This window comes from Sceloporus undulatus, chromosome 4 (genome assembly GCF_019175285.1).
Source record: "Sceloporus undulatus isolate JIND9_A2432 ecotype Alabama chromosome 4, SceUnd_v1.1, whole genome shotgun sequence".
Classification (NCBI taxonomy): domain Eukaryota; kingdom Metazoa; phylum Chordata; class Lepidosauria; order Squamata; family Phrynosomatidae; genus Sceloporus; species Sceloporus undulatus.
Window position 1 is genome coordinate 7,205,802 of NC_056525.1, and position 11,701 is coordinate 7,217,502.

General features: G+C 44.3%; 1 protein-coding gene across 1 annotated transcript; it reads left to right on the forward strand.

Annotated features, from left to right (window-relative positions):
• Window positions 1-2,323: 2,323 nt before the first annotated feature.
• LOC121928571 (protein ABHD16B-like) lies at window positions 2,324-4,044 on the forward strand. Its single transcript, XM_042463467.1, has one exon. It carries the CDS (start codon window positions 2,561-2,563, stop codon window positions 3,941-3,943), a length of 1,383 nt encoding a protein of 460 aa, XP_042319401.1. The 5' UTR covers window positions 2,324-2,560; the 3' UTR covers window positions 3,944-4,044.
• The last annotated feature ends 7,657 nt before the right edge of the window (window positions 4,045-11,701 follow it).

An 11,701-nucleotide genomic window follows, 5' to 3' on the forward strand; every position in this document is an offset into this window, starting at 1 on the left:
GCTGAGTTTTACAAGAACTACCAGAGGTGTTGTGGAACTCTCCAAGGCGCTGAACTCTGTTCTCCCATAGGGAATAAGATTCAGGACCTTGGATAGCTCTCATAAACAGAAGCTTTCATAAAGCCCAGTGTAGATTCACTGACCCAAGGCAAAAGAGCCACTGGCTGCCTCGGTACATGACTGATGCACACTGGGTACTGATGGAACTCAAAAGAACAAGGGAGAGAAAAGTCTAAGCAGAAATGAGTAAAGGGAGTAAAAAGAGGGCAACAATAGTCATGAAAGGTTAGCCCTGGTGGTGCAGTGGTTAAATGCCTGTACTGCAGCCATTCACTCAAAACCACAAGATTGTGAGTTCAAGACCAGCAAAAGGGCCCAAGCTCGACTCAGGCTTGCATCCTTCCGAGGTCGCTAAAATTAGTACCCAGACTGTTGGGGGTAAATTAGCTTACTTGCTAATTAGCTTACTTGCTGTTCACCGCTATGATCTTTGGAATAGCAGTATATAAATATAACAAATTATTAAAAATTATTATTATGAAAGAATATCAGAGGGACCACATGTCAAAGGTAGGGCATTTGCAGAAGGCAACAAATCTAGAACATTAGCAGAAATGGACCTGCATTAGTACAGTTGAAAAAGACCTCTGCAAGACCAGGAGAACTACCTTGTGTTTTGGGTCCTCACCCAATTCAGGTGAACCATTTGCCTGGTTCAGCATAAAGCACATCCCGTATTCTTACCTTATCATGCAGGTGGTACAAAGGCAAGAGCATCTTTCTACCAAACTTCAGCTCAGTGTACTATTCAGTGACATCATTGGGACAGGACTATGATGTAATAGGGAGTTAGACCACAATAAGAAGAAAAATCTAGCCTTCCACCTTCTCTGTCTTTTTTTCCTTTTCATATCTGCCTTTGGCTTGCATTTCTCTCTCTCTATTTTTTTAAGCCATTATAAGTTTTAGTTCTCATGGAGAAAATAGGCTTTTGAAGGTGTCTGTGCAGGAGGGGACTTGCTCTATAAGGTACACACATTACACAATTATACATGTAATTATAAACATAACTTGCATATCAAATGATAATAAAATTTGAATAGATTTTCTTCCTGGCTTCCTCAAATCTCAAAAGCTCTATACCAGAGTTGGGGAACATGTGCACTGTAGGTCAAATTCTGTGGAGTCTATCTGGGGCTTTCGTCTTCAGGACCACCACCACTACCTCCGCCACTCATGAGAATTAAATAAAATTTGAATAACAATGATTATTTTTAGCTGATAAATGGTCTAGGGATTTGTGCTGTAGTGGTGTGTTACCCCAGGATCCAGCCTCCAGTCACTCCTTGTCAATTTATATCAAATTAATATCGAAAGGGATATTTTGGGCAGGTAGCCAAAAGGGTTCAACCCAGCGCAACACAACAGCCATACCATATTAGGAAATCTGGCTCAGCATGGGAGAAGCCAAGGCACTTAGGCAAAATGAGATTGGTCAGGATCAAAATGAGCATAATGCCTTCACCAAGGAGTGTGATGGTGGGTACTGGACCGGAAACTGCTTGAATGCAACAGACAAAGGGAGTTTCCTTCTGGAAATGAAACTCTTTTTGTCTGAGGACATTTACGCCGATTGTCCGGTCATTTTCACGTATCTCATTCCACTCTTCCCTCCAGATAGTCAATTAACTCCTTGATAAACCATTTAACTCCTGAAACACTGCCCTAGGAGCCATTTCTTGCTATAAATGTAGATGCCTAGACAATAGTATTCAGTCTAGTTTGAAGCCAGACCGACCCTCTGTTCAATTTCAGCTGAACACCTCAGTATCCGGCCATTACACATGTTGCATGTGGCTACTGAGTCATCCTTATTCCGGTAACCCCACAATTAGAACTATGCTTCTGGATCAGGATAGTAGTGCCTCTTTACAATGCTGCAATTCACTGTTTTTTACTGTGAGATGCGTATGAGTGAGATGGTGTGTTTAATGAGTGTGTTGATTCCCACTTTAATAAACAAACTAAACTAATTTGGAGCCTGCTTTTGGACTCCTCTGGGTTTAGAACTGTTATACAAAGGCTTAAGATCTTGGCTTTACATTGCTGAAGCCCTCTTGCTGCTTCCTATTGAGGTCAATCAATTTCCTCATTGACTACAATTTGTGGATGCCCTCTGGGGATCCCCTGAAATTTAGGCAACAAGTGGTCCTCCTAACACTCTGCTGATTGGCTGGTTTAGCTGCCCTCTGATCCAAGGGGTCACAAAAACTGCTGACCTCACTTATTGTTATGCATCCTTTGAGGACTAAGGCCATCATGAGGCCATTGGTGGGCATGCAGATAACAGTTCACCATGGCAAAAGCTGGGTGTTCTGAGTTCCAACGCCAGCATCACAAAGCTATGGAATAAAAGGGTACAGGCAAAAAGAACCTGCCCTGGAGACATCAGAAAAATATCAGTTGTGGGGCTACTGTTCTTCACTCTCTGCTTCTTTGTAAAAAACAAAAACAAATAATAATTTATGCAACTGTCAGAGAAAAACCACCGCTTCTCTCCATGTGCATCCTATGTTTTCCAAAGGCTCTTGCCCATATATTTAAAACCTATCTTATGGCCAGTTACAACTTTGAATTCGGGAACTGGCCAGTGGATTTCCGTTGGGATGAGGCCAGGATCTACAGCGATTCTCCTACCCATAGGGTCAACGGTAGTAAAACCCACGGCCGGCAGATTCTCGTCGCACCAGGAGCATGCCCACTGGCATCCGCCTTCTCCACAGAGCAATACAGAGAGAAGAGCTCAGGGTGGGACATCTTTAGCAGCATCAAACAGATGCCCAGCCGCCTAGCCAGCTATATCATGGCACATTCTTTAGGCCGCTGGCTGCTTTACCCAGGTTCTGTGTTCCTTCTGAATCAAGCCTTGTTACCAGTCCTGGCCAAGGGTCAAGCTTGTCTCTTGAGGGACTACAATGGCAAACGGGCCAAGCTGGTCGCTCGAGATGGAAATAAGATTGACACCATGTTTGTGGATAGAAGGACCAAGCAGCCAGGGCAAGAAGAAGAACGAGGGAACCAGCTGGTGATTTGTTGTGAGGGGAATGTTAGCTTTTACCAGTGGGGCTGCCTCTTCACGCCACTGAAAGCTGGATATTCTGTGTTGGGTTGGAATCACCCTGGTTTCGCTGGGAGTACAGGCCAGCCCTACCCAGAGAATGATGCCAATGCCGTGGATGTGGTGATCCATTATGCTCTCCAACGCTTAAGCTTTAAGATACAAGACATTATCGTGTACGGATGGTCTCTTGGAGGCTACGCTGCCACCTGGGTTGCCATGTCCTACCCTTTGCTGAGTGCTTTGATCCTGGATGCCACCTTTGATGACTTGCTCCCCTTGGCTTTGAATGTCATGCCCAAGAGCTGGAAGAAGTTGGTGGTGCGGACGGTGAAGGACCATTTCAACCTCAATGTGGGTGAACAGCTCTGCAAGTACTTAGGGCCTGTGCTGCTGATCCGGAGGACCAAGGACGAGGTCATCACCACGTGCCCGATTGGCTTGGAGGACCAGATCACCAATCTCCGGTGCAACAGGGCCAACGCGCTCCTGATTCAATTGCTGGAGCACCGTTATCCAGATGTGATGACCCAAGAAGGGTTGGAAGCTGTCCATGACTGGCTTCGGGCTGCCAATCCTAAGCAAGAGGAGACCATCTACCAGCACTACAAAATCAACGATAAGTGGTGTATCAAGAAACTGAGGGATTACAAAGCCAGCCTTTGGCATGGAAACCATTTCCCATGGTGGGTTGGGAAACACATCACCAGCAGAGAGAAGCAGCAAATGGCAGTGTTTTTAGCCAGGAAGCACATGAAGAATGTGGAGGCCACCCACTGGTCCCTCCTGAAGCCCCAGGATTTCCAGATGCCCTGGGAATTATAACAGAGGCCAAGGAATTCTGAATCAGAAGAAGTAGTGGAGGGAAAGACAGAAAGACACATAAAAATGAGAAGGAGAGAGGGGCTTTGAGTACCTGTTCATGTACCCGTCTTGTTATTGTCCTGTAATTATATATTTTAGCTTTTTTCCAACACATGCTCTCCAGATATGTTACACTGTGGCTCCAATCAATCTTCCTGGGGATGATGAGAGTTGCAGTCCAACACATCTGAGGGGTGCCAGGTTGGGGGAGGCTGGTTGATTTCTAGGATTTGGATGTGTTGGTAGCTAGTGGCTTCCATTTCATTGGGTGACAAATCAATACCTGGTATTAGCCAGAACTTCAAGGATACTAACCAAGGTGCTGAACCCTGTCTCCAAAATAGCCTCAATACACACACAAGTTCTTTAAACTTCGGACTAATGCCCAAAGCAGGTTTAGCATTCCATTGACGTAGAAGCCACCAATCACCATTGGCTGGATAGAAAGAAGAAACAAAAGATGTTAACGTACCACAGTTTCTGACTGTGACAGTTTATGGGTGTCAGTGATGCTCCTCAGGGTGGTAGATAGAGCAGTAGACCTTTCAAAAGCTAGTTTCAGGAACTGCAACTCCCAGAGTACCCCAGCCAGCAAAGCCAGTAGCTGGAAAACAAATTGTTTAGGTGACAACCAACCTGAGATGGCCTTGAAATGTAGGATGAAATTTGAGGGGGTCTTGAGAAATTCATAGCATCAGGGTAACATAACCACCACTAAATTCATCAAAGAGGGGAAAGGAACAAAAGTCAGATTGTCTGGTCATTCTTGCATATCTTTTCCCATTCTTCCTGGGAAAGTCATTTATCTCCTGGATAAGCCATTTAACTACTGGAACACTGTCCTAGAACCCATTTCTTGCTATAAATAAAGATGCCTTGGCCAATAACAATGAGAAAAGAAAGCCAAAACAGAATGTGTGAGTATGGGCTTTGCACTTCTGTTCTCTTCCCGAGGGAGATGGTCTAAAAGTGTGTCTTTTATTGTGCAGGAAAAATCAGTTCAGAAGTTGAGCGAGGGGATTTACATTTGATATTGGGTGTAATTCAGAGCCACAATAGCTGTTGGCCATGATAGCTATGCATCGCTCCCAGCAGCAGTGTCAGAAATAATATGCTTCTGCATCTCAGTAACTGGAGAACCCAAGTGTGAAGGTCATTGAACCCACTGCACCCAGGCCCTGCTTCCCAGATTCTGATAGGTAACTCCTTGGTCACTGTGCAAACAGAATACCTAAATTTCCCTTTGGTCTGACTACCCATGGTGGCTCTAACACTCGTTGCAAAGGAATCAGTCAATCAGTCACTGTACAGTTGGCTTTCCACGTCTGTGGCTTTGACTTCTGTGGATCTGATTAATATGTTCTCTCTAGGCATTTGTAGGTCCTCCAGCACGATTCTATGATCAACCTCTGGGAGTGGATTTGGGAGGTTGCTAGGGATCTTAGTGAATGCAAAAGTGGGATTTGATGGCTATACATAGCCCATAAGCAGGACTTCCCTGTCTGTTGTTGTTGTTGTTGTGTGCCTTCAAGACATTTCCAACTTATGCCCACCCTAAGGCAAACCTAACATGGAATTTTCTTGGCAAGTTCAGAGGTTTTTTTTGTCTTTGCCTCCCTATGAGACTGAGTGTGTGTGACTTGCCCAAGATCATCCAGTGGGGTCCATGGCCAAGTGGGGATTCGAACTCTGATCTCCAGAGTCCACACCCAAACCATGCTGGCTCTAGCAGATATTGATCATGATGATGATGATCATTTATTTATATAGCACCATTCATGTATGTGGTGTTTTACAAACAGTTGCAAAATATTTTTTATATATTCAGTAATATAAATTCTCTAAAATACAGTATTAAAATACAGCACTCCCCCACATAAACATAATGCAAAATTTAAAAAATGGGCAGTACAGGTAATTGAATATACTAAAAATATAAAACATTAATGTGATGGCATAAGGGCAGGCTTCCTTTCTAATTAAACAAAATGACAGCAACTTGTACTTCTTGGACACATGTACAAAGCACTTCAGTGGCCATGCTGACTATGGGATTTTGGGGGGCTGTGGTCTGCAAAAGTAACTTTCCTTGGCTCAGCCTGTCAGTTTGGTCAGTACTTTTTTTAAATCGGAAAGGGAATGCAACTGCTGAAGAGGAGAAAGGTTTGTCTCGAAATATTATTGTGTTGTTGTTATTCGGTCTCTAAGAGAGGGCCCTGTACAAACCCCAGCTGTGTTTCTTAAAACACTCTGAGTCAAAATGGGATTTCCAACGTCTTTAGAGAGACCAGGAGGTAAGCAACCATAGACAAGGGTTCGTTTTGCATTAATAAGATCTCCTAGGAAAACGAATGAAGAAGCCTTCTCTGGATGGAAGCGATGCTCCTAATGAGTGGCGTAAAGGAGCAAGGGCCCACTGGGTTAAAGTGCTGGGACTTTCCCAATTAGCAGGGATAACAACATCATCTCCTGACACCCCACCTCTTTCCAACTCCCATATTCCTTCTGAGCATTAGCTGGAGAGTAAGTGAGATTTTCACAGCAACAAAAATGCAGTGTAAACCATCCTAAAAATTTTCAAGAGAAATTTAAACATAACTTAAACTGATTAATTCTAAACATTTGGCTTAAGTGTCAATCTTTTAGATTGTAAGCCCTAAGGGTAGGGAACCATCTTATTAAAAATAATAATTGTAAGCCACTCTGATAGCCATTAGGGCTGAAGGGCGGGGTATAAGTGTCATAATAAATAAATAAATAAATAAATAAAAGGCCATTAAGATCTGTTAGCTTTACAAAAGATCTGCTCCTTATGGATATGGAAACTACTAGGACTGATTTGTTGATATTGATCTACACAGCTCTTAAAGTTTGGCTCCAGAGAGAAATAAACTCCTCTCTACATCGCATGGGGAAATCTGAAAGAGCTGTGAGGGGAATGTTCCATACTGACCCGTAAATAAGTCGACCTGGGATTTTGAGGTCAATTTTTGGGCATAAATTTTTAGACTTATAGATGAGTATATACAGTACTTCAACACATTGTTTTAGTCAAGTGTTAACTAAATTGTGCCCCACAGCTCAAAACAAGACTGAAATACACTGCAAAACTGATCCTGGGAATGAAAACGGATTGCAACCACTGCAATACATTCTGAGTATCCTGGGTTGCTTCTTCAATAGTGGTAATGTAGCGTGATTGACTTCTGCACTCTCTCAATCGAGCGCAATTCCCACTATGGTGACTAAATCCACGGGAGTTCCCTGTGAATGAAATGTTCTTGCTACTGCTGCTGTGGCTATGGATTTTGCGTGACAGGAGTACAATTGTGCAATTATACTCCTCAAACCGCTTCTTTTCCCTGTGTGATAATCTCCATTGTGAACTGAGGTATGCATGTACTTGCAGAAAACAAGGTAAGCCTAGTCAGGTGGATTCAAAACCAATATCAGTGAAGGAACAATCCTAGGTCTCTCCCCCCCCCCGTCCTCCCATTATTCTCCATCTCTGCCTTTTACTCTACCTGTTCTCCGCTTGAAATTTGTACACCATTGTTTTTAACCTCTCTTTTGGTTTAATCTCTTTTTAGCGTTTATTATGTTTTTATGACAGGGGGGAGGGATGGGGATCTTGGAACTTTTAATGCTTTTTTCTTTTAATTGTATCTTGTTTTACTGCTGTAATCCGCTTGGATTCCTCAAGATTAAGCAGAATAATAATAATAATAATAATAATAATATCTACCCAGTTCAGAACAGGAAACTAGGTTCATCTAAGAGATGAAGCAAAAACACAGTCTCTGCTGCCACACTGCAGAACACAGTTTGACACTGCTTTAATGGCCATGGCTCCATCCTATGGAATCCTGGGATTTCTAGTTTATTGTGGCACAAGAGCTCTCTGACAGAGAAGGCTAAATTTCTCACAACACTACAAATTCCAGAATTCTATAGCATTAAGCCATGGAAGTTAAAGCAGTGTCAAACTGCATTAATTTTGCAGTGTAGATGTTGCCTAAGGCAAGGGTAAGCTAAATCTGACCAGAGAGATATGTGGTCCCCCGCTCCTTTTAAAAAAAATAGTCACATTTTTGGGGAGAAGGAAGACTTATCAGGATCACAACTGCAGAAAGAAGTGGATGAAAGCAAAATGTGTTGTTGCTGGTAAAGTGTGGTTCACACCACAACAGAAGCCCTGGCCTGGTTCCTCCTTTATTTAAGCTAGAGTTAAAGCTGTAATATGATTAGACTGTTTTCCCAAGAACTCAGCACTTGTTTTCTCATTTCCATAGTTTTATTTCTTTCTTAAAACGTTCCCATTCTGCCCTGTATCCAAGGTCCTCAGCCTGATGTACAGTCAATTCAATGCAAACAAGTTCAAACAATTTAAAATTGCAGAATAATCAAGCAGTTGGTATGGTTCTCTTGTTTCTGGTAGAAAAACAAGACAAATCTGTATCAGTAGAAATATTTATCTATTTTTATTATGTTCATTTCAGCGGAAGGAACTGGTTTGGCAAAACTACCTCTTGCATATTCCTCACCTATGAAAACCCTATGAAACTCATGGGGCTAGCATAGGCAACTTGAAGGCACATGCAGACATTCTGCCTTGGGCAATAAAATGGGTGGCATAGTACTGCCATCTTGTGTCTGAAAAGAAGCAAAACAAGCAGAAGAGAAAGAAAAGTTCTTGCAGTCCTCAACATCTGTTAATCTCTGACTTCTATGTTCATCAAGTTTATTTGTCTGTGGCCAGGGACGTAGCTAGGATTTTAGGAAAGGGGGGGGGGGGGGCCCACAAAAAGCCCCCCTTTTAATAGGGGGTGAGGGGGGCGGCGCGGCAGCACACACCACTCATTTTTTTAAAGGGAGGGGGGGGCAGGACCCCCCCAACCCCCCCCCCCCCCGGCTACGTCCCTGCTGTGGCACAATGTCCATTACAAAATGTTACAAAAGCACTGCAGGGAAATTGTTAAAAAACACACACGCTACCAGTATGCTTACAGGAAAGGTGTCTAACAAGGACAATACAAGAATTAAAACAATTAAAACAACAGGGAAAATGCCAAGGCAACAATAAGCCTTCAACAACTGGTCCCCTTTACTGTCCACTGATAATGGTTTTAGAAATTTGCAGTGGATCTTTTGGGCTGCTGCTGTGATGGTGGCTACCTTAAATGTAATAGATTTGGAATGGTCTGCCAACACATCACAAATAATATCAGGCAGTGTTCAATCTGCCCTCGTCTTCAAAAGATCTCCCAGGAAATGGTCCCTGGGGTCCCTGTATAGTGGGCAGTGTAAAAGATAATGCACCATGACTTCCACCTAATCTCTGACTTCCATTAAATTCCATGGCACTTAATCTCCTGAGCAAACATCCTTGGAATGGCTCTGATTCTCACTTTCATGTGCAAGCGGATTTACAAGAAATATCACAGGGTCTGTTGTTGTTGTTAACCATCCTTGAGTCAATCTCGACTCACGGCGACCCTGTGGATGAAACACCTCCAAGACTCCCTGTCCTCCACTGCTTAGTTCCTGCAATTTCATATCTGCTATCTCTTTAAGAGTCCATCCATCTAGCGTGCAGCCTTTCTTTCTTTCTACTTCCCTCCACCTTTCCTAGCATTATTGTTTTTCCCAATGAGTCATGCCTTCTCATAATGTAACCAAAGGACGACAGCATCGTTTAGTAATCTTGGCTTCCGGGGCTACTATAACTTTCATCTTAAGAGATCACTGAGTAGGACAATGTAACTTCCAACATTTTGCGGCCAAGCAATGTCAGAGTGTGGTCAAGACAGCAAAAGGTATTAATGAGGAAGCACACACAAGCTAGGAAAAGCCGCAGCTGTTTGCTTTTGCCTGAACCCGCAGGGAAAGAAAGGCAAGCTCCTGCTGCTCCTCTCCTCTGCAGAGTGTATACTTTGAACTCAGTTTGCAGCAATTGAAGTAAGCTGAGCAAAAAGGGGAGAGGGGCATTTTCAAAGCTGTTGAAAATATGAAATGACAGGGGATGAATCAGGATTGTCTTCCAAACTTGGACAGTTGGGGGGGATGAGATAAGGTAAATATCTGTCAGATGGAGCAAAAGTATCTCTCCTTCACCTTCCAGGTGCTAATTTCCAGCCACAGCTGCCCTGCCCCAATGCACCTTTTGTCTCCTTGGTGGAAAGCATGAGCAAAGGTTGTAGAGGAATGCCTAGCTCTGTTAGTTTGTATCCTTAATTTATATCCCACTTTCCTCCCACTATAGGACCCAGAGCACTATACTTACACCAAACATTAAAGATGTTTACTGTCTTCTTGTTGTGAAATGGCTGTGACTGAAAGTTGGGGTTTTGAAGTTATAGGAAGACAGGAACCTTCACCTCCTTTGACAGAACTTTCCAATACTTCGTCTCAAGGATCTGTTAAGGATTAAAGTACAGGGGCACCGTTTTAGATCCAATCTGGCAACCCTATGAGAGAAGAGCTGAATGTAGCTATGATGAGTTACTCTCCCTCACATGCTGGGTAGGAATGGGACTGAAAAGAAGCTCTGGATCTGATCGGAAAAGGCAAGATACATAACACAGAGCCTTTGAACAAAAGGGTCAGACCCACATCAGGCTTTGCAGCCGGAAAGTGAGAGAGACAGGTCTATTGGATGCCTTACATTCCTATGCACTTTTCAGCAGGACAAAGAAGGGGAAGCTCCTCCAACGCTACTGTGCCTGCCTCTGAGTACTATTTACTACTACTACATGCCCATCTTTACTACTGAGCTAAATTGTCTTGTTTATTGCTTCTCAAACCGGCTGGAACCAATCCAGTCAAAATTCTTGGAAAGGACAAAGAAAGCTGCTAAAGGCATCGGAATGGAGATGCTTTGGTCCAGTGTTTAAAGCTCACAGTCACAATCAGGCCTTTGGCTTACTTCGGAGGTTGGGACAGGGACACATTGGAGTTCATCAGACAAGGGAAATGGGAAGTATCACCCAATGGCAATCTGAACGCAATCGTGGGGTTTAACATTAGTGTGTGATAGACTGCCAGACGTAATTTCAGGCAATGGGAAGTCAGTCTGAACACAACTGGCATTCCTGTAAATGAGCTGAAGTAGCAAAGGCAGATGAATGTGTTCTTCTCCTTCGAACCTCCGTGTGATGGACTGTCTCCAAGGCAGAGGAGTGGGCAGCCTTTGGGCAGAAGAGAGGGTCTTCCCCTCCTGCCCAGCCCTGTCCCCAGAAAGGCACACAAGAGCCAGGCAGGGGCCCAGATGGGACGGAGGGCTAGCTCCCAAACCCTCCTCACTGGAGCCCCTGCTCCCAGAACTCCTTAGCCTTGAGCCAGGAGGCTTAAAGCGGTGCCAAACCGGGTTATTGCTCCAGTGTGGACGCAGCCCTGTGCTGCTGGGGAAGCAGGAGTGCAGCGCAGGACTGAGTCCAGGGCTCAGACGGAGCACAAAGGCCTAACGCTCTCTCAAGCCCTCTTCCGAACCAGTCTCGCCGCTCCCGCCGCCGGGAGAGGATCGCCTCTGGGCCGTCATTGCTCTGAAAGGGCTCCAAAACACACCACCACAACAACAACAACAACAACAAGAACCCAATGGGAGCCGGAAGTGTGGAAGAGCAGCTCCTCCGCTGGCGCTCGTAACTCTTTGCCAGGAAGCGCAGCGGCGACGATGACGTCTAAATCCCACGCCGGACAGGAAGTGAGTGCGTGCCTTCG